Source organism: Bufo bufo, chromosome 4 (genome assembly GCF_905171765.1).
Source record: "Bufo bufo chromosome 4, aBufBuf1.1, whole genome shotgun sequence".
NCBI lineage: Eukaryota > Metazoa > Chordata > Amphibia > Anura > Bufonidae > Bufo > Bufo bufo.
The window spans coordinates 219,228,999-219,251,426 of NC_053392.1; the positions used below are offsets into that span (position 1 = coordinate 219,228,999).

At 44.0% G+C, this 22,428-nt stretch overlaps 1 protein-coding gene across 3 annotated transcripts in view; it reads right to left on the minus strand.

The window, feature by feature from the left end:
- Positions 1-4,607: 4,607 nt before the first annotated feature.
- Positions 4,608-22,428, minus strand: part of LOC120997925 (T-kininogen 1-like) — a 95,535-nt gene continuing 77,714 nt past the window's right edge. For 2 of the 3 annotated variants that reach the window (XM_040428293.1, XM_040428291.1), the window contains 2 exons: positions 16,765-16,774; positions 4,608-5,299 (listed from right to left, as the gene is read on the minus strand). In XM_040428293.1, the coding sequence (XP_040284227.1) occupies positions 4,783-5,299; positions 16,765-16,774 (527 nt within the window). In that variant the 3' untranslated portion in view covers positions 4,608-4,782. The remainder of the gene's footprint in view (positions 5,300-16,764; positions 16,775-22,428) is intronic. The other variant, XM_040428292.1, reaches the window with a different exon arrangement.

Sequence of the window (22,428 nt, forward strand, 5' to 3'; positions counted from 1 at the left end):
TGTACCTGCTCAGGCCTTACCATCCTTAGAACGGCATTGGGCCCCACCAAATATCCCTGTCAATTCTGGCGGCTACTGGGACCTGAGGTAGTTGGTACACTAGGACGTGTGGCTGTGGCAGAACGGCCACTTCCTCTCCCAGCACCAGAGGGTCCACTAACACCACCATGACCATGTCCACGTCCGCATCCCTTGCTAGTTGTTTTCCTCATTGTTACCGTTTACCACAATAAGAAAAATATTATTCGGGCTAATGTATTGAATTAAAATTCAGGCCTTTTTTTTACAGACACCTAACACTGTCTGGCTATCTATTTAGGTACCGTATTACACTAATACAGGCACACAAGTAATGACAGATTTGGTTGAATATAAATGTGAGGCCTATTTTTTACGCGCTGTGTGACAGATATACCTTTAATCACAGAATTAGACTTGTATCTACACTGTAGCGTGTGTGTTAAGTTTTTCAGAATGACACTATCAGCACCTTGAATCTAAGATATCCTTTTTGGGATAGATTTAAAGTAGGCCTGATATAGCAGAAACTAATAATTTTGAGAATAGCAAATTTGGGAATAGTTTTTCAACCCAGAACAAAAACTGTGCTTTTACGGTCACTAAATATAACTTGACCAGCTAAAACTGTACTGATTTGGAGGAATAGAAATGTCAGGCCTATTTTTTAGGCGCTGGGTGACAGGCTCAACTTGCCCCTGATGTAGTATATGGCCAAAAAATAACCACACTATTGATGGTTAAATGCACTTGGGTGACACAGGCTCAGCCTGCACCTGATGTAGTATATGGCCAAAAAATAACCACACTATTGATGGTTAAATGCACTTGATGAAAGCTTGACCCTGATGTAGGATATAGCAAAAAATAACCAGACTGTTGATGGTTAAATGCACTTGGGTGACAAAGGCTCAGCCTGCACCTGATGTAGGATATAGCAAAAAATAACCACACTATTGATGGTTAAATACACTTGGTGATAGCTTGTGCTGGCGCACCACAAGCCACAAAATGGCCGCAGATCACCCCAGAAAAAAGTGATATAAAAACGCTCTGGGCAGCCTAAAAAAAGTGAGCAATTCCATATCAGCACTTCAATGATCCACAGCTGGAGATCGATCACTGAATTAAGTCTTTTGGAGGAGTTAATCTGCCTAATCTCGCCCTAACGTCGCAGCAGCAACCTCTCCCTACGCTTGTATCAGCAGAGTGACGTGCAGCGCTACGTGACCCAAGCTTATATAGAGGCTGGGTCACATGCTGCACTGGCCAATCACAGCCATGCCAATAGTAGGCAAGGCTGTGATGGCCTCTTGGGGCAAGTAGTATGACGCTTGTTGATTGGCTGCTTTGCAGCCTTTCAAAAAGCGCCAAGAAAGCGCCGAACACCGAACCCGAACACGGACTTTTACTAAAATGTTTGGGTTCGTGTCACGGACACCCCAAAATTCGGTACGAACCCGAACTATACAGTTCGGGTTCGCTCATCCCTATTAGTGACCCAATTCTAAGGCTACTTTCAGAGCGGGTCCGTCTGAGGTCTGCTCAGACGGATCCGCTCCTATAATGCAGACGTTTGTATCCGTTCAGAACGGATCCGTCTGCATTATAGTTTGAAAAAAAAAACGAAGTCTGAAAGTAGCCTGAACGGATCCGTCCAGACTTTACATTGAAAGTCAATGGGGGACGGATCCGTTTGAAGATTGAGCCATATGGTGTCATCATCAAGCGGATCCGTCCCCATTGACTTCCATTGTAAGTCTGGACGGATCCGCTTGCCTCCGCACGGCCAGGCGGACACCCGAACGCTGCAAGGAGCGTTCAGGTGTCCGCTCGCTGAGCGGAGGACAAACGGTGCCAGACTGATGCATTCTGAGCGGATCCGCGTCCACTGAGAATGCATTAGGGCTGGACGGTTGCGTTTGGGGCCGCTTGTGAGCCCCTTCAAACGGAGCTCACGAGCGGACACCCGAACGCAGGTGTGAAAGTAGCCTAAGCTGAGTTGATTATTGTGTCCAACACTTGGATACAATAATGGATCCCTAATCAGGGCACCAGAATCCAACATAAAGGGGTTATCCCATGTCTAATGTAAAAAATGAAAATCAGATCACATAGTGCCAGACAATCTCTGTCAAAGCTAGAACCAGCCCTGCACCTCACAAAGATCTCCATATTCATTGCTCTGCTAGATTTATATCAAGCTGACAGCTGAAGGGGAGTGTCTTTTCTGCTGTATCTCAGGGGGCGTGTCCATGCTCTCCCTATCACAGCTCAGGAGGCAGTTGAAGGATGAAACTGAGCATGTGCGGCCATCTCAGTGAGCGGACATAGAAATAAGAAAAAAACTAACAGCAGGTGACGCTATACAGATACACTTTATTGAATAACTCAGTAGCTATGCAAAACTTTTAATTACATGAAATTTTAAAAGTATTCAGATCCAGTAGCTGTTTTGAAAACTGGAGAATATTTTTTGTGGGGCAACCCCTTTAGGCCTCCTGCACACGAACCTGTGCGCCCCGTGGTCGTGTTGCAGGCCGCAATCCACGAACACCGTCCGTGGGGCAGCCACAGCGGATCGCGGACCCATTCACTTTAATGGGTCCGCGATCTGGCCGTTCCGCAAAAAGATAGGACATGTTCTATCTTTTTGCGGAACGGAAGTACGGGACGAAACCCCGCGGAAGCACTCCGTAGTGCTTCCGTAGGGTTCCGTTCCGTGCTTGCGTCGTGCACCATTTCACATCTCCGGATTTGCGGACCCATTGAAGTTAATTGGTCCGCATCCGTCATGCGGAATGCCCACAGAACGGCACCCGTGCAAATGTGGTCCGCAATACGGCAATGGGGCGCACACGTTTGTGTGCAGGAGGCCTTAATCTGACTGTGCCTCTGCACAAGGGTCCAGTAGGAAAATGGGCCCACCACCATCTGATCAAGAAAACACCAATGCTAATGTCTTTTTCAGCACCTGTAAGGTTATCTATTGTTGGTTTTATCGCTACATAAGGCGCCTATATACCTTTCTTGCACCAGAGCCCATTGCATGCTGTGTCTACCGGGCAGTACGTTGTCTCAGTGGTTAGCACTATTGCCTTACAGCACTCTAGAGTCTGAGCCCCACTGGGGACAGTGAGTGATGATAATGGCTGTAAAAGCCCTGTGGAATATGTTGGTGCTATATAATAATAATAATCTTTATTTCCATACCGCCACCATATTCGGCAGCGCTTTACAATTCAGAGGATTCATGTACAAAACAACGTAACTGGCTAATAGACAACTGAAACACTAGGCGTGAAGGCCCCGCTCTTACAATATAAGCAAGAGAGAATTGATAAAAAATGATGATATGTCCTGCATGTGCAGTGTTAAAAATCGTTGTGGATGTGCACTCAAAAATAATAGGTGCACTGAATTCCAACACTTAATCGTTTTGTTCTCCAGGGAGGTTCTCCTCACTTCCCATTCAAAATATATACACTGTAAATGCTTGGCCAAGCTGAGTATGTACTGTATGTGTATATGGGATTCGGGAGGGTTAGCCCTTTCCTGAGAGCTGTTGAGGGTATACAGACATCTTATAGGCATCTGCTGCACTTTCATGGATGGGTCACTTGAGCAGTAGATTGAAAATTGGCTAATTTGTTCCTTTTTAATGCTATAATTAGAGATGAGCGAGTTTCATATTTTGAAATTCATTCACGCTTTGTTTGGTGGTAAAAGGTGAATTGCGTTATGGATTCAGTTACCACGGACCATAACGCAATTCAATGACGGAATGCTTTTAGAGGCATTCCTTTATTCATTCCATCATAATAGAAGTCTATGGGCTACAAAACGGATCCTTCCCGTTTCCATTATGCAGGGGAGTCCTCTCCTGCATAACGGAAACGGGACGGATCCGTTTTGCAGCCCATAGACTTCTATTATGACGGAATGAATAACGGAATGTCTTTGAAGGCATTCCGTTATACATTCCGTCATAGAATTGCGTTATGGTCCATGGTAACGGAATCCATAACGCAATTAACCTTTTACCACCAAACGAAGTGTGAACGATTTTCATAAGCGGAAATTCGCTCATCTCTAGCTATAATGCTAGAAAAAGTGAGCACTATTTGCTAGAAATATATGCTCTTACACCTTGACAGAAATGCTGGATGAGATCATATTAGGGTGCTGCCACATCACAGTCATGTAGCGTTTTGGAGGCGGTAAAAAAAACGCATTTACCGCATCCAAAACTAATCACCAGAGGATACTGGCAGCTTTCCTCTATACCTAGAAGTCCTCTCAGCTCTGATCGTGTCTAGAATAATAAACTGAGGAGTTTCTTTAATAATCTATAAAGTTTTTTATATGAACATCGGCTGGTTGAGGAGATGTACAATGAATATATGTAAGTAGTACAGTAAGTCTACTGTGTCATGTGTCACATGTGCAGGGGGTGGTAGACTAGCGACCCACCTTGCTCAGGGGCCCACCGGGGGATTCACCTGTACCCCTGTGGGTCAGTCCGAGCCTGGCGCTATAAGTACCTGAAATAAACACAATTCTGGTAACACAATGTGGGTGAAGCACTGTGGTACGCAATAAGCAAACTTTACTTTTGTAAGCATATTTTCAAACTATAAAAGTGACAGTAATACAGATAACATTTCTGCTTGCATGCATGTTGAAACATTAATTGTTTTTTTTATTTAACTCATTTTTTTATTTTCATCATTAAAACAATGGGTTTTAATCTGAGGTGCTGAGCTAATTTTTTTGTATAACTTGATTTGGTGGAGTTAAATCACCATTGCTATATGTTTTAGCTGTAGGAATCAGGCTTTTTGGCTGCCACACTGTTCCAGGACATCTTGGGACAACATCAGTGGGACGTCCTGGAAAATCTAGCACAGATGTTTTATTAGTATTTGGTGAAGTTTCCTGACTGTTGGACACATCAGGTACTTTAAGGACAGCAGGCATTTGAATGGCTGGTTTAGTTAGGTGCAGAGGAGGAGCAGGAGTGACTTTGTTTTTGTTGTTTTCTTCTAAAGAGTCTTGATGTGGATATTTCTGCCCACTCTTTTCTTTATTGTGTTTTATCCCTTTTTTGTCTTGTTTCTGTTCTTTTCTATTATCCCCATGTCCCCTTTGTCTTGCTTGATCGGTTCTTTCAACAAGATTGATGGATTTTGACAGGCTGTTACTCTCATTTATTTTGTGCTTAATGTTGCTACTAAAGCGTAGAGGGGACAGGCCACTATAACCATAACGTAAAGAAAGCTAGAAAACACATAAAATACTAAATTAAATGTCATCATACCTACTTTGAACTTTTCACTAGATAAAAAAAAAACTTTACATCTTTAGCATTAAAATAAAGATAAGTTTGATTTACCTGCTTATCAGCGCACTTGCACACACAGCTCAAGGTGTTTCTTACACCGGTCTGGATCTAGCCATACACATAGATTTGCCACATATTGGGAGGTCTGTGCGCCAGAAAATAAACTCTATGTGGACTAGGAGCTGGCAAGGACAGACTTGCCATAGACTCTACAAGTGAGCTGATGCTCAAGGAGCCGTCCTTCTTACAGTCACCAGCCAGCTACATAATGATGCTTCCAGCTTTAATTAATGCGGGGATTGTCAAGTCCTCATTAACCTGGTTGGTCTGGGAGGCGCAGGTTGTCCTTTTGTATTTAAGGGCAGTGATGGCCAGTTCACCGCGTTCGCCCGAACACATTCGGGCTGCCATCTTAACTCACAAGTCCGGCGATGCACAGGTAAGTCCTTACCTGTGCGCGAGCCGGTCTGAAACAAATGCGGTCACCGGGAGCAGGCAGTTCCGAGAACAGCCGCCGGGGGCCTTCATCGGGCTGTTCTCGGAACTGCCTGCTCCCGGTGACTTACCTGTGCATCGCCGGACTTGTGAGTTAAGATGGCAGCCCACATGTGTTCGCCGAACACGGCGAACTGGCCATCACTGTTTAAGTGTACTTTCACATTTGCAGCAGAGGATTCCGGCAGGCAGTTCCGTCGCCGAAACTGCCTGCCCGATCCGGCAATTCTGACGCAAAGAGATGGCATTTGTTAGACGGATACGAATGCGGATCCGTCTTACAAATGCATTGAAATACCAGATCCGTCTCTCCGGTGTCATTCGGAAAAACGGATCCAGTATTTATTTATTTTTGCATTTTTAAAAGTCTGCGCATGCGCTGACCGTAAAACCGGATCCGTTTTGCCGGATCACTTAATGCCGGATCCGGCACTAATACATTTCAATGGAAATACATGCTGCGGTATTTTCTCCGGCCAAAAAACGTAAGAGGGACTTAACTGATGCATACTGAACGGAATGCTCTCCATTCAGAATGCATTAGGATAAATCTGATAATTTTTTTCCGGTCTTGAGCTCCTGTGACAGAACTCAACACCGGAAAAGAAAAACGCTAGTGTGAAAGTTCCCAAAGGCCTCTTTCACACGGGCATCCCGGATTTGCTGCAGATGCGTCGTGTGTGCATTGTGGGAAAACCGCGCGAGGAGACACGCAATTGCAGTCAGTTTTGACTGCGATTGCGTTCCGATGTTCAGTTTTTTCCACGCGAGTGCACGCGTGAGAAAATACTGAATATTGTACCCAGACCCGGACTTCTTCACTGAAGTTCGGGTTTGGGTTAGGTATTCTATTCATTTTATTATTTTCCCTTTTAACATGGTTATAAGGGAAAATAATAGCATTCTTAATACAGAATGCTTACTAAAATGTGGATCGAGGGGTTAAAAAAAAAAAAAAATTAGCTCACCTCATCCACTTGATCGCGCAGCCGGCATCGTCTTCTTGCTTCTTCTTTCAGGACCTGCAAAAGGACCTTTGATGACGTAATCGCTCTCACCACGTGGTAAACGCGATTACGTCATCAAAGGTCCTTTTGCAGGTCCTGAAAGAAGAAGAAAGACGACTATGCCAACTGCGCGATCAAGTGGGTGAGGTGAGTAATTTATTTATTTATTTTACCCCCTCAATCCACATTTTAGTAATCATTCTGTATTAAGAATGCTATTATTTTCCCATATAACCATGTTATAAGGGAAAAATAATACAGTGAATTTACTTTAATGGGTCCGGGTTGCTCATCCCTATCATCTCCTAGCAACCATGCGTGAAAATTGCTTGCGGATGCTTGCGATTTTCACACAGCCCCATTCATTTCTATTGGGCCTACGTTGCGTGAAAAAACGCAGCATATAGAACATGCTGCGATTTTAACGCAACGCACAAGTGATGCTTGAAAATCAGTGCACAGCCCCATTGAAGTGAATGGGTCCGGATTCAGTGCGGGTGCAATGCGTGATGTGATGTAAAACTCGCCCGTGTGAAAGGGGCCTAAGGCTACTTTCTCATAGAAACATAGAATGTGTCGGCAGATAAGAACCGTTTGGCCCATCTAGTCTGCCCAATATACTGAGTACTATGGATAGCCCCTGGCCCTATCTTATATGAAGGATAGCCTTATGCCTATCCCATGCATGCTTAAACTCCTTCACTGTATTTGCAGCTACCACTTCTGCAGGAAGGCTATTCCATGCATCCACTACTCTCTCAGTAAAGTAATACTTCCTGATATTACTTTTAAACCTTTGCCCCTCTAATTTAAAACTATGTCCTCTTGTAGCAGGACCTCTTTTACTTTGTTGATTCCCTTTATGTATTTAAAAGTTTCTATCATATCCCCTCTGTCTCGTCTTTCTTCCAAGCTATACATGTTAAGGTCCTTTAATCTTTCCTGGTAAGTTTTATCCTGCAATCCATGTACCAGTTTAGTAGCTCTTCTCTGAACTCTCTCCAAAGTATCAATATCCTTCTGGAGATATGGTCTCCAGTACTGAGCACAATACTCCAAATGAGGTCTTACTAGTGCTCTGTAGAGGGGCATGAGCACCTCCCTCTTTCTACTGGTAATGCCTCTCCCTATACACCCAAGCATTCTGCTAGCATTTCCTGCTGCTCTATGACATTGTCTGCCTACCTTTAGGTCTTCTGAAATAATGACCCCTAAATCCCTTTCCTCAGATACTGAGGTTAGGACTGTATCACTGATTTTATATTCTGCTCTTGGGTTTTTACGTCCCAGGTGCATTATCTTGCACTTATCAACATTAAATTTTAGTTGCCAGATTTTTGACCATTCCTCTAGTTTTCCTAAGTCCTTTTTCCATTTGGTGTATCCCTCCAGGAACATCAACCCTGTTACAAAACTTTGTGTCATCAGCAAAAAGACACACCTTACCATCGAGGCCTTCTGCAATTTCGCTGACATCTGCATTTTTAATTCAGGTTTTGAGATCCGGCAAAAGGATCAGTTCTCCCCATTCATTGTCAATGGGGAAAAAACAGATCAGGATGCATCAGTTCAGTTCAGTTGCATTTTGGGGCCAGACACAAAACCGCTGTAAAGGCTACTTTCCCACTAGCGTTTCTATTTTCCGATATTGAGATCCGTCATAAGGTCTCAATACCGGAAAAAAACGCTTTTGTTTTGTCCCCATTCATTGTCAAAGGGGACAAAACGTAACTGAACAGAATGGAATGCTCCAAAATGCATTCCGTTCCGTTCTCATACCGGAGAGCAAACATCAGCATGCTGCGGTTTGCTTTCCGTCACGGGATACGGAAACAGTTTTCTCTGACACAGATAATGGCTATGTTACAGATAATACAACCGGATCCGTTCATTGTGTTATCAGTAACAGAAGCGTTTTTGCTGAACCCTGCCGGATACAGCAAAAATGCTAGTGTGAAAGTAGCCTAAGGCCTCTTTCACACGAGTGAGTTTTCCGCGCAGGAGAAATGCGTGACATGAACGCATAGCACTCACACTGAATCCTGACCCATTCATTTCAATAGGTCTGTGCACATCAGCCTTGTTTTTCACCCATCAGTTCTGCTTGCATGAGAATCGCAGCATGTTCTATATTCTACGTTTTTCACGCAGCCATGTTTCACAGCCGTGAGCGGTCCGTGGTATCCCGGCCTGGAATCCTGCTGAGAGCAGGAGCGCACAGCGTCATTGGTTGCTATGACGCCGTGCACTTCATGCCGCCTCTGCACTACAGTAATACACTCTTATAGATCATACAAGTGTTTTACTGTACTGCGGCGGCGGCATGAAGCGCACGGCGTCATAGCAACCAATGACGCTGTGCGCTCCTGCTCTCAGCAGGATTCCAGGCCGGGATACCACGGACCGCTCTCGGAACTTGAAACATGGCTGTGTGCATTCGGTCTTACAATGCGTTTTTCACTGAAGCCCCATTCACTTCTATGGGGCCAGGGCTGCGTGAAAAACACCTAATCCGGATGCAAAGTGTTTTTTACCGATAGCTGCTAGGAGATGTTGTTTGTAAGTCTTTCGGTTTTTTTTTCATACGTGTGAAAAATGTATTAAATGGATTGCACTCGCGTGGAAAAAGAATGCAATTGCAGACAAAACTGACTGAACTTGCTTGCGAAATGGTGCGAGTTTCACTGAACGCATCCTGGCACAATTTGTATCGTTCATGTGAAAGAGGCCTAAGTCAATAGGTGGCAGATCCTTTTTTTCCTGTAATGAAAAAAAAAGGATCAGGCACCATTGAGTTAGGGCTTGTTCACACGACCGTATGTGTTTTGCTGGCCATTTTTCACAGATCCGTTCCGTTTTTTGGATCCTTAGTGTTTTCGTTCCGTATTTCCGCAAAAAATCTCCGTATGTGATCTTTTTTGCGGATCGCAAACTGAAACAGAAAATTTGTAATCATTACTGTAATCTACTGTAATGTTTGTAAACAGTAAACACATGGAAAAAGTGGGCATGGATCCGCAAAATACAGATGACATACGGATGTGTTCCGTATGCATTCTGTATTTTTTGCAGACCTATTTACTTGAATGGAGCCATGGAACGTGATTTGCGGACAATAATAGGACAAGACTCAAAATGTTGCGGAACGGAAATATGGAAACGGAATGCACACGGAGTACCTTCTGTTTTTTTTGCGGACCCATTTAAAATAAATGGTTCCGCATGCAGTCCACAAAAATACGGAACGGGAACGAAAAAAATATATACGGTCATGTGAATGAGCCCTTAGGCTACTTTCACACTTGCGTTGTTGTTTTCCGTTATTGAGATCCGGGAGAAGAAAAAAACGCTTCCGTTTAGTCCTCTTGCATTCTGAATGGAAACAGATCCCTCAGCATTCTGTTTTGTGACTCGACACAAAACTGCTGCACGCTGCAAAAAATGGGGAAAAAAACCTGATCCGGCACTGAAAACAATTTAAGTCAATGTTGACAGATCTGTTTTTTGAGGAGCCTAAGAAACCAGATCCGTCACCCATTGAAATTTTTTTTTTCCTTTTTGATTTCACACAATCGCGTCCTAACGGAATGGATGTATACTGATGTGCAAAATCAAAACGGATCCATTTAATTCCGGTATTGAGATCCTCTGCCCCATTTCAATACCGGAATTAACAACGCAAGTGTGAAAGTAGCCCAAGGGGACTTTCACACTAACGTTAGAAGAATCCGGCAGACAATTACGTTGCCGGAACTGCCTGCCAGATCCGGAAATCCATATGCAAACGGTAACCTTTTTTTCCGGATATGGATCCATTAGACTTTTGCATTGAGATACCAGATCCGTCTTTCCGGTATCATCCGGAATAACGGATCTGGTATTTACTTTTTTCAAAGCTTAGAAAGAACTGCTCATGCGCAGACCAGTATACCGGATCCGCTGATGTGGCAATTTTTGGAACACTTGGTACCGGATCCGGCATTAATACATTTCAGTCGAAATTAATGCCGGATCCGGCAAGTACGGTAATGTTCCATGCTGCAGTATTTTGTCCGGTCAAATACCGTACAAGGGACGGAACGGAAGACATCCTGATGCATAGGCCTCATGCACACGACCGTTGTGTGCATCCGTGGCCGTTGTTCCGTTTTCCGTGATTTTCTGCGGACCCATTGACTTTCAATGGGTCCGTTGAAAACTCGGAAAATGCACCGTTGTTCATCCGCGGCCGTGATCCGTGTTTCATGTCCGTCAAAAAAATATGACCTGTCCTATTTTTTTGACGGACAACGGTTCACGGACCCATTCAAGTCAATGGGTCCGTGAAAAAACACGGATGCACACAAGATTGACCCCCCTCCCTCCCCAATATTATATTCATTGGTGGCCAGTGCGGCCTCCCCTCTTTCCCCCCCCAGTTAAAATCACGTTCCGAATCCCCCATCATTGGTGGCCAGTGCGGCCTCACATTTCCCCCCCCCCTTAGTTAAAATCACGTTCCCCCATCATTGGTGGCAGTGGAGAGTTCCGATCGGAGTCCCAGTTTAATCGCTGGGGCTCCGATCGGTAACCATGGCAACCAGGACGCTACTGCAGTCCTGGTTGCCATGGTTACTTAGCAATTTTTAGAAGCATTATACTTACCTGCGAGCTGCGATGTCTGTGACCGGCCGGCGCTCCTCCTACTGGTAAGTGACAGGTCTGTGCTATAGGCAATGCGCCGCACAGACCTTTCACGTGCGGCACCTGAGGGGTTAATTGTGCGGATCACAGCCCTCTGTAAGAGATCGGGTGCTGCCAGGCAGCAGGGGGCAGTCATGTACACAGTTCGTAGGATATTCTAACTTGAAGCGTCCCCATCACTATGGGAACGCCTCTGTGTTAGAATATACTGTCGGATCTGAGTTTCACGATCTAACTCAAATCCAATGGTATATTCTAACATAGAGGCGTTCCCATGGTGATGGGGACGCTTCAAGTTAAAATATACTATTGGATTGGAGAAAACTCAGATCCTATGGTATATTAACTCCTGACTTTACATTGAAAGTCAATGAGGGACGGATCCGTTTGACGTTGACACAATATGGTGCAATTGCAAACGGATCCGTCCACATTGACTTGCATTGTAAGTCAGGACGGATCCGTTTGGCTCCGCACGGCCAGGCGGACACCAAAACGACTTTTTTTTCATGTCCGTGGATCCTCCAAAAATCAAGGAAAACCCACGGACGAAAAAAATGGTCACTGATCACGGACCTACGGACCCCGTTTTTGCGGACCTTAAAAAAAAAAAACGGTCGTGTGCATGAGGCCATACTGAACGGATTGCTTTCCACTCAGAATGCATTGGAACAAAAATGATGCGTTTTTTTTTTACGGTATTAACACCCTTTACCGGATTTCAATACCGGAAAAGAATACTGCTAGTGTGAATGTACCCTTACAATTTTTTTCATGCCTGATCAGATTTGTTCAGTTTTGATTTAATACAACTGGATCCAGCCAAAACTGAGCCATCAGGATGTATTAAATGCAACGGATCCTTTAAATTCACGCTTTGACATCCTCTGCTGGATCGCAAAACCTAAATTTAAAACGTACATGTGGAAGTAGCCTAACTGTGAAATCGTCATTATGGCCATACAGTTGAATTGAATACCCTAATAGGCCACAAGGCACTAGGCCTAAAACCTACAAGATTTAAAGATGGCGCCCACTCCTGAGCGGATCGGGCGCCATAGCTGCGGGTGGCTGCCTGCTCTTTCTAGCAGACACCCGCAGCTAATGTCCGCAACCGGCAGTAATGCCGATCTCGGACATTTAACCCCTCAGATGCCGTGGTCAATCCTGACCACGGCATCTGAACACGTGAAACACCGGAAGCGCGTGCTTCCGGTGATGCTCTGGCTCCCCCGTGTGGCGAACGGATGAGCCGGATCGTGTATGCAGCAGCCCCTGTCTTTGTGAATGACAGGAGGCTGCTGCATAGTATTTCCTATGGAGCCCTTGCCTGTAGGGAACAAGCAATTTTCTCATAGACTCCAATGCTAGTGCATTGGGGTCTATCAGAATAGCAATCTAATGATTGCATGTTATAGTTCCCTATGGGAACTATAAAAAAGTGTTACAAAAAAATAAATAAAAAAAATTCTAATCACCTCCCTTTTTCCAAAATATAAATAAAAGAACTAAAGCATTTAAAAAAAAATACACAATGTGCGACAACGCCCATAGTATAAAAATATATTCCCCATACAGCAAACGGTAAACGGAAAAAGCGTCCAAATGGCCGATTCACCGTTTTTGGTCGCTTCATTTTCTACATAAAAATGAGCCCCCATACAGCTCCGTACACATAATTACAAAAAAGTTATAGGGGTCAAAATATGGCGACAAAAAAATAAAACAGATTTTTTTCCCCCCACTTTTTAATTCTTTATCACTATCAAAACGCAAGAAAAACTATACATATAAGGTATCGCTGGATTCTTACTCACCTGTAGACTAAAAGTAACTGGTCAGTTTTATCGCACATCGAACGTCGTAAATAAAAAACCCGTAAAACTGTGGTGGAATTGCATTTTTTTTGCAATTTCACCCCATTTGGAATTTTTTCCCCGCTTCCCACTACATCATATGCAATATTAAAGGGCTTCTGTCACCCCACTAAAGTATATATATTATTTTTTTTGGCTACTTATAATCCCTATACTGCGATATATCAATATATAATGCTATTACTCATTTTGGTTCAGTAGTTAATTAAAAAAACTGACTTTTATAATATGCAAATTACCTTGCTACCAGCAAGTAGGGCGGCTACTTGCTGGTAGCAGCCGCATCCTCCTTTCCTAATGACGCCCCCTCCTCTTGTTGATTGACAGGGTTAGCGAACTCGCTCATCCTCTGGCTGGCCCTGTCTGCATTCAAAATCTGGCGCCAGTGCCATACCTGTCTTCAGTCGGCCCAGGCGCACTGAGAGGAGGACGCTCGCTCGGCCGCTCCATCCTCAATGCGCCTGCGGCGATAACGTCACGTCTACACCCGGCGCAGGCGTACTGAGGAAGGAGCGGCCGAGCGAGCGTCCACCTCTCAGTGCGCCTGCGCCGACTGAAGACAGGTACGGCGCAGGCGCCAGATTTTGAATGCAGACAGGGCCAGCCAGAGGACAAGCGAGTTCGCTGGCCCTGTCAATCAACAAGAGGAGGGGGCGTTATTATGAAAGGAGGATGCGGCTGCTACCAGCAAGTAGCCGCCCTACTTGCTGGTAGACAGGTAATTTGCATATTATAAAAGTCTGTTTTTTTTAATTAACTACTGAACCAAAATGAGTAAAAGCATTATATATTGATATATCGCAGTATAAGGATTATAAGTAGCCAAAAAAAAAAAAAAGACTTTAGTGGGGTGACAGAAGCCCTTTAAATGGTGGCGTTGGAAAGTACAACTTGTCCCGCAAAAAACAAGCCAGCATATGGCTATATGAACAGACAAATAAAAAATGTATTGCTCTGTGAAGGCAGGGAGTGCAAAACGAAATCTCAAAAAAATATAAAACCTTGGTGGTGAAAGGGTTAATGGTGGAATCTGATTGGTTGCTATGGAAAACTAAGGCAGTCCTACTTTACACCAGTTTGATAAATGACCCCCTATATGTGTATCATCGTGATATTGCTGGCTGTTACCTGATTTTTTTTCTGTCCAAATTGAAAAAAGCATGGGTAAGATGTACATGTGGTAAGTACCGTATTTTTCGATTTATAAGACGCACTCCCCCCCCCAAAATGTCTGTGCGTCTTATAAAACGAATACTAGTGAGCACTTCCATTATGGAAGCGCTCACTAGTATGTATTAGGAGCGGGCAGCGAAGCGCCGCAAGCGCAGGTAAAACTTACCCTCCCTGGTCTGCGCCACGGCTCCTCTTCAGCTGTCGCGCTACCATCTTCCCAGCCTGCGCTGCACTGTCCTGACCCCGTACAACATCAGAACGTAGTGCGTGCACTATGACCTGATGCTGCACGTAGTCATTTGATTTTTTATTTTAGTCTGATCTGAGGTCTGATGGGCTATTCTGAGATCTGGGGGTACTGATGGGCTAATCTGAGGTCTGGGAGTACTGATGGGCTAATCTGAGGTCTGGGAGTACTGATGGGCTAATCTGAGGTCGGGGGTACTGATGGGCTAATCTGAGGTTTGATGGGGTTCTCATGGGCTAATCTGAGACCTGATGGGCTAATCTGAGGTCCGATAAGGGTCTGATGGGCTAATCTGAGGTCTTATAAGGCTCTGAGTGGGCTGATAAGACGTCTGAGGAAAAATATTTGTTTCTTATTTTCCTACTCTAAAATCTGGGGGGGGGGGGGGTCTTATCCTCTGGTGCGTCTTATAAAGTGAAAAATACGGTAACTACCTGAGCATATCTGTTAAAAACCAAAGTAGTCCCAGAAAGCCTATTTAATGGTTACATTTTTTCACTATTGTGTAATACTTGATGTATATAATTGTGATATATGCAATATTTTGCTATCTGATCCCTTCTACTGGGAATATTTGCTATTTAAATAGTTTTTTTCTGTCTTCACCATGTGTTAACAGTATGGTCTGCAGTTTCTATAGAATGTTATACTCACACGAGGCCCTGAAAAGGTACCACTGACCCATAGGAGACCAGTGCAGAGATTTTCCAGGTTTTTAACAGATCTGCTCATGTAGTTGCTTACCTCATGTACATTTTCCCAATGTTTTCTTTTCACTTTAGACTCTCCTGACCTATTTTCACCATCTAAACCAATCACTACGGTATGTTTCCATCCTGTTTGTAGCACTTCCTGTTGCTGTATCCAACCAAACCCATGATGCACTTCTCTTTTTTCTGCCTTAGCTCCTGCACCATCTCTAACACCCAACTAGTTTATAGTTCCTCCTACCCACCAGTAAAAGAAATACATTACAAAATTATAGGTACCTTCATACATAATTATTTTAAAGGATGTTAACGCAAACTGGAAACCCCCTTTAAATTACTTCTCAGATAATCTGTGTATAATGAGATTGATTACTAAAGCTATATCTTTTCCATTATTGTTACATATATTTTCAGAACTGGTAAGGAAGTGTTACAGGAAAGGTTTGTTTTCTGTCTTCTTATTTTTATAGTTAAAATACTGACCCGGATTTACTAATCCGTGCCAAAATCTGTCTAGAAAGTGGAGCAATTTTGTGCACCTTGGGGGAGATTTATCAAACTAGTGTAATGTAGAACTGGCTTAGTTGCCCATAGCAACCAATCAGAATCTACCTTTCATTTTCCAAAAGGAGCTGTCAAAAATGAAAGGTGAAATCTGATTGGTTGCTATGGGCAACTAAGCCAGTTTTACTTTACAACAGTTGGATAAATCCTCCCCCCCCCCTAGTGTTTTTGCACTTTTTTCCATCATGCTCGACAAGGGAAAGTGGAGGGCCCAAAATGCTTCATTTTATTCCAAAACTGTGCCTCAATTCTGGAGTTAAAATGTGGCTCAAAGTAAGGGCTCATGCACACAAAGGTATTTTTCTTCCATTTACATTCCGTTTTTTTAACAGGTCCATATGCGGAGCGATTCCTTTCAATGGGTCCACAAAAAAATGGAAGTTGCTCCGTGTGCATTCCATGTCCGTATGTCCGCTCCACAAAAAAAATAACATGTCCTATTATTGTCCACATTACGGACAAGGATAGTACTGTTCTATTAGGGGCCAGCAGACCAAGGGACTGCAAAATACATACGGTCATGTGCATGAGCCCTAACCCAACCATTATATGGTATAAGAAAGAAAAGTGTCTAACCTGCACCAGATTTCTCATCCAGCCCGAGCCACTGTGATAAATCTGGTGCAAGTCTAGACAACCTGTTTTTGCCATCATTAGGTTTAGAAAATAGGGACCTGTATTCAAAATCTGTGTTAGAGGCTTTGGAGCATCTATAGAACCTGGCAATCTCCAAGTCAGTGGTACCTCTTGTCTGCTGAACCGAGCCTCATTTGCTCTATGAGAGGAATATTTAAAAGGCAACCTCTCTAAAAAAAAACTCTCAGGCTATGAGCTGAGCGCTGCGATTGGCCAGCTCTACAGCATGGGAGAAGGAGACACCGGCAGGCTCAACTGGGTGGAGCCGAACATAGGAAGATACCGGAGGCTATACCTGGAGAACGGAGCGGCGCCCAGGTATAACAGTAAGTGCAGGGAGATCCCTGGGCGCCGCTCTTCATGTCTGTATACTTAGTTTAGATTTTCTATTCTAGTGAAAAGTCCTCTTTAACCACCTCAGCCCCCAGTGCTTAAACACCCTGAAAGACCAGGCCACTTTTTACACTTCTGACCTACACTACTTTCACCGTTTATTGCTCGGTCATGCAACTTACCACCCAAATGAATTTTACCTCCTTTTCTTCTCACTAATAGAGCTTTCATTTGGTGGTATTTCATTGCTGCTGACATTTTTACTTTTTTGTTATTAATCGAAATTTAACGATTTTTTTTGCAAAAAAATGACATTTTTCACTTTCAGTTGTAAAATTTTGCAAAAAAAACGAGATCTATATATAAATTTTGCTCTAAATTTATTGTTCTACATTTCTTTGATAAAAAAAAAATGTTTGGGTAAAAAAAAAATGGTTTGGGTAAAAGTTATAGCGTTTACAAACTATGGTACAAAAATGTGAATTTCCGCTTTTTGAAGCAGCTCTGACTTTCTGAGCACCTGTCATGTTTCCTGAGGTTCTACAATGGCCAGACAGTACAAACACCCCACAAATGACCCCATTTCGGAAAGTAGACACCCTAAGGTATTCGCTGATGGGCATAGTGAGTTCATAGAACTTTTTATTTTTTGTCACAAGTTAGCGGAAAATGATGATTTTTATTTATTTTATTTTTTTCTTACAAAGTCTCATATTCCACTAACTTGTGACAAAAAATAAAAACTTCCATGAACTCACTATGCCCATCAGCGAATACCTTGGGGTGTCTTCTTTCCAAAATGGGGTCACTTGTGGGGTAGTTATACTGCCCTGGCATTCTAGGGGCCCAAATGTGTGGTAAGGAGTTTGAAATCAAATTCTGTAAAAAATGGCTGGTGAAATCCGAAAGGTGCTCTTTGGAATGTGGGCCCCTTTGCCCACCTAGGCTGCAAAAAAGTGCCACACATGTGGTATCTCCGTATTCAGGAGAAGTTGGGGAATGTGTTTTGGGGTGTCATTTTACATATACCCATGCTGGGTGAGAGAAATATCTTGGCAAAAGACAACTTTGTATAAAAAAAATGGGAAAAGTTGTCTTTTGCCAAGATATTTCTCTCACCCAGCATAGGTATATGTAAAATGACACCCCAAAACACATTCCCCAACTTCTCCTGATTATGGAGATACCAGATGTGTGACACTTTTTTGCAGCCTAGGTGGGCAAAGGGGCCCATATTCCAAAGAGCACCTTTCGGATTTCACTGGTCATTTTTTACAGAATTTGATTTCAAACTCCTTACCACACATTTGGGCCCCTAGAATGCCAGGGCAGTATAACTACCCCACAAGTGACCCCATTTTGGAAAGAAGACACCCCAAGGTATTCGCTGATGGGCATAGTGAGTTCATGGAAGTTTTTTATTTTTTGTCACAAGTTAGTGGAATATGAGACTTTGTAAGAAAAAAATAAAAATAAAAAATCATCATTTTCCGCTAACTTGTGACAAAAAATAAAAAATTCTAGGAACTCGCCATGCCCCTCACGGAATACCTTGGGGTGTCTTCTTTCCAAAATCGGGTCACTTGTGGGGTAGTTATACTGCCCTGGCATTTTAGGGGCCCAAATGTGTGGTAAGGAGTTTGAAATCAAATTCTGTAAAAAATGGCCGGTGAAATCCGAAAGGTGCTCTTTGGAATGTGGGCCCCTTTGCCCACCTAGGCTGCAAAAAAGTGTCACACATGTGGTATCTCTGTATTCAGGAGAAGTTGGGGAATGTGTTTTGGGGTGTCATTTTACATATACCCATGCTGGGTGAGAGAAATATCTTGGCAAAAGACAACTTTTCCCATTTTTTTATACAAAGTTGGCATTTGACCAAGATATTTATCTCACCCAGCATGGGTATATGTAAAATGACACCCCAAAACACATTCCCCAACTTCTCCTGAGTACGGCGGTACCACATGTGTGACATTTTTTTGCAGCCTAGATGCGCAAAGGTGCCCACATTCCTTTTATGAGGGCATTTTTAGACATTCGGATACCAGACTTCTTCTCACGCTTTGGGGCCCCTAAAATGCCAGGGCAGTATAAATACCCCACATGTGACCCCATTTTGGAAAGAAGACACCCCAAGGTATTCAATAAGGGGCATGGCGAGTTCATAGAAAAAAAAAATTTTGGGCACAAGTTAGCGGAAATTGATATTTTTTATTTTTTTCTCACAAAGTCTCCCTTTCCGCTAACTTGGGACAAAAATTTCAATCTTTCATGGACTCAATATGCCCCTCACGGAATACCTTGGGGTGTCTTCTTTCCGAAATGGGGTCACATGTGGGGTATTTATACTGCCCTGGCATTCTAGGGGCCCTAAAGCGTGAGAAGAAGTCTGGAATATAAATGTCTAAAAAATTTTACGCATTTGGATTCCGTGAGGGGTATGGTTCATATGGTTCATGTGAGATTTTATTTTTTGACACAAGTTAGTGGAATATGAGACTTTGTAAGAAAAAAAATAATAATTTCCGCTAACTTGGGCCAAAAAAATGTCTGAATGGAGCCTTACAGGGGGGTGATCAATGACAGGGGGGTGATCAGGGAGTCTATATGGGGTGATCACCCCCCTGTCATTGATCACCCCCCTATAAGGCTCCATTCCGTATGTGTTTTGCGGATCCGATCCATGTATCAGTGGATCCGTAAAAATCATACGGACATCTGAATGCAGCCTGACAGGGGGGTGATCAATGACAGGGGGGTGATCAATGACAGGGGGGTGATCAGGGAGTCTATATGGGGTGATCACCCCCCTGTAAGGCTCCATTCAGATGTCCGTATGTGTTTTGCGGATCCGATCCATGTATCAGTGGATCCGTAAAAATCATACGGACATCTGAATGCAGCCTGACAGGGGGTGATCAATGACAGGGGGGTGATCAATGACAGGGGGGTGATCAGGGAGTCTATATGGGGTGATCACCCCCCTGTCATTGATCACCCCCCTATAAGGCTCCATTCAGATGTCCGTATGTGTTTTGCGGATCCGATCCATGTATCAGTGGATCCGTAAAAATCATACGGACATCTGAATGCAGCCTGACAGGGGGGTGATCAATGACAGGGGGGGGATCAATGACAGGGGGGTGATCAGGGAGTCTATATGGGGTGATCACCCCCCTGTAAGGCTCCATTCAGATGTCCGTATGTGTTTTGCGGATCCGATCCATGTATCAGTGGATCCGTAAAAATCATACGGACATCTGAATGCAGCCTTACAGGGGGGTGATCAATGACAGGGGGGTGATCAGGGAGTCTATATGGGCTGATCACCTCCGTCATTGATCACTCCTCTGTAAGGCTCCATTCAGACGTCCGTATGTGTTTTGCGGATCTGATCCATCTATCAGTGGATCCGTAAAATTTATACGGACGTCTGAATGCAGCCTTACAGGGGGGTGGTCAATGACAGGGGGGTGATCAATGACAGGGGGGTGATCAGGGAGTATATATATGGGGTGATCACCACAGTCATTGATCACTCCCCTGTAGGCTCCATTCAGACGTCCGTATGTGTTTTGCGGATCCGATCCATCTATCAGTGGATCCGTAAAATTCATACGAACCTCTGAATGGAGCCTTACAGGGGGTTATCAATGACAGGGGGGTGATCAATGACAGGGGGGTGATCAGGGAGTCTATATGGGGTGATCTGGGGTGATATGGGGTGAATAAGGGGTTAATAAGTGACGGGGGGGTGTAGTGTAGTGTAGTGGTGGTTGGTGCTACTTTACTGAGCTACCTGTGTCCTCTGGTGGTCGATCCAAACAAAGGGGACCACCAGAGGACCAGGTAGCAGGTATATTAGACGCTGTTATCATAACAGCGTCTAATATACCTGTTAGGGGTTAAAAAAATCACATCTCCAGCCTGCCAGCGAACGATCGCCGCTGGCAGGCTGGAGATCCACTCTTACCTTCCGTTCCTGTGAGCGCGCGCGCCTGTGTGCGCGCGTTCACAGGAAATCTCGCGTCTCGCGAGATGACGCACGGATGCGTCCAGGAGGAATGAATCAACCACCTTCCGGACGCATCCGTGCGTTAGGCGGTCGGGAGGTGGTTAAATAAGTGTTTATGAACTCTTAGTAGTTTAGAGATAAGGTTTATTAGATTACTGGCACAAAGGGAAAGTACCAGTCACACAGTTAGAAAAACAGTTAACTCTTTGTGACAGAATGGCTCAATATTTTTAATAAACGCCAATTGAAAATATGATTTTTAGCCAAAAATTGCCTCCGAAGGTGTACATACCCTTTAAATTCATTTTTTCTTGAGTCTTTGGTGGGGTACATTATGCCACATACATTTGTCTCATTCTTAAAAGGGTTGTATCATCTTGGACATTGGGGGCATATTGCTAGGAAGTTCCCCCCAATGACTGATAGTTGCCCACCTATCCTTAAAAAGGAGCCAGCAAAGTGCAGGAGGACACACCACGCATCAGCAGCCGCCCTACATTAATTTCTATGGGACTGCCAAAAAAAGCTGAGCTGTGTGCTTGGCTATTTTCAGAAGGCCCATTGAAAAGAAAGGGAAGAGCCCTGCGCAAGCGTGGCCACCACTTCTATGGGTCTTACAGACATAGCCAAGCACTCTGCGGCTTTTTTCGGCAGTCCCATAGAAATGAATGGAGGGCGGCTGCGCATGCGTGGTGCACCCTCATGCACTTTGTTGGCTCCTTTCTAAGGATAGATGTGCACCTATCAGACATTTGGGGCATATCCTAGCAATATGCTCCCATTGTCCAAGATGATACAGCCCCTTTAAACCGTTTTGTCTAGAAAATCTACTCCACTTTTCCTACTCCACCCTCCTACTGGGGTGAGATTGTGACTTTTTTTTGCAAATTTTTAAAAAGGTCTCAGTGATAAATCTGGACCGAAGCTCATTAACATGGGCTTTTTAATTATGGGCAGCACGGTGGCTTAGTGGTTAGCACTGGTGCCTTGCAGTGCTGGGGTCCTCGGTTTGAATCTGACCAAGGGCAACATCCGCATAGAATTTGTATGTTCTCCCTGTGTTTGGTGTTTGCGTGGGTTTCCTCCCACACTCCAAAGACATACTGATAGGGACCTTAGAATGTGAGCCCCATTGGGGACAGTTGGATGCTAATGTCTGTAAAGCGCTGCGGAATATAGTAGCACTATATAAGTGCATTAAATAAATTAAGAGGTGCAAAAAGCCTCAAAATGTTTGTGCAAATGAGCCCCGAAAAGTCACAAAAAAGCCCATTTTGGAACTTCATGAAAACAGAATTCATGAGTAAAGGCATGATAAATCAGGGC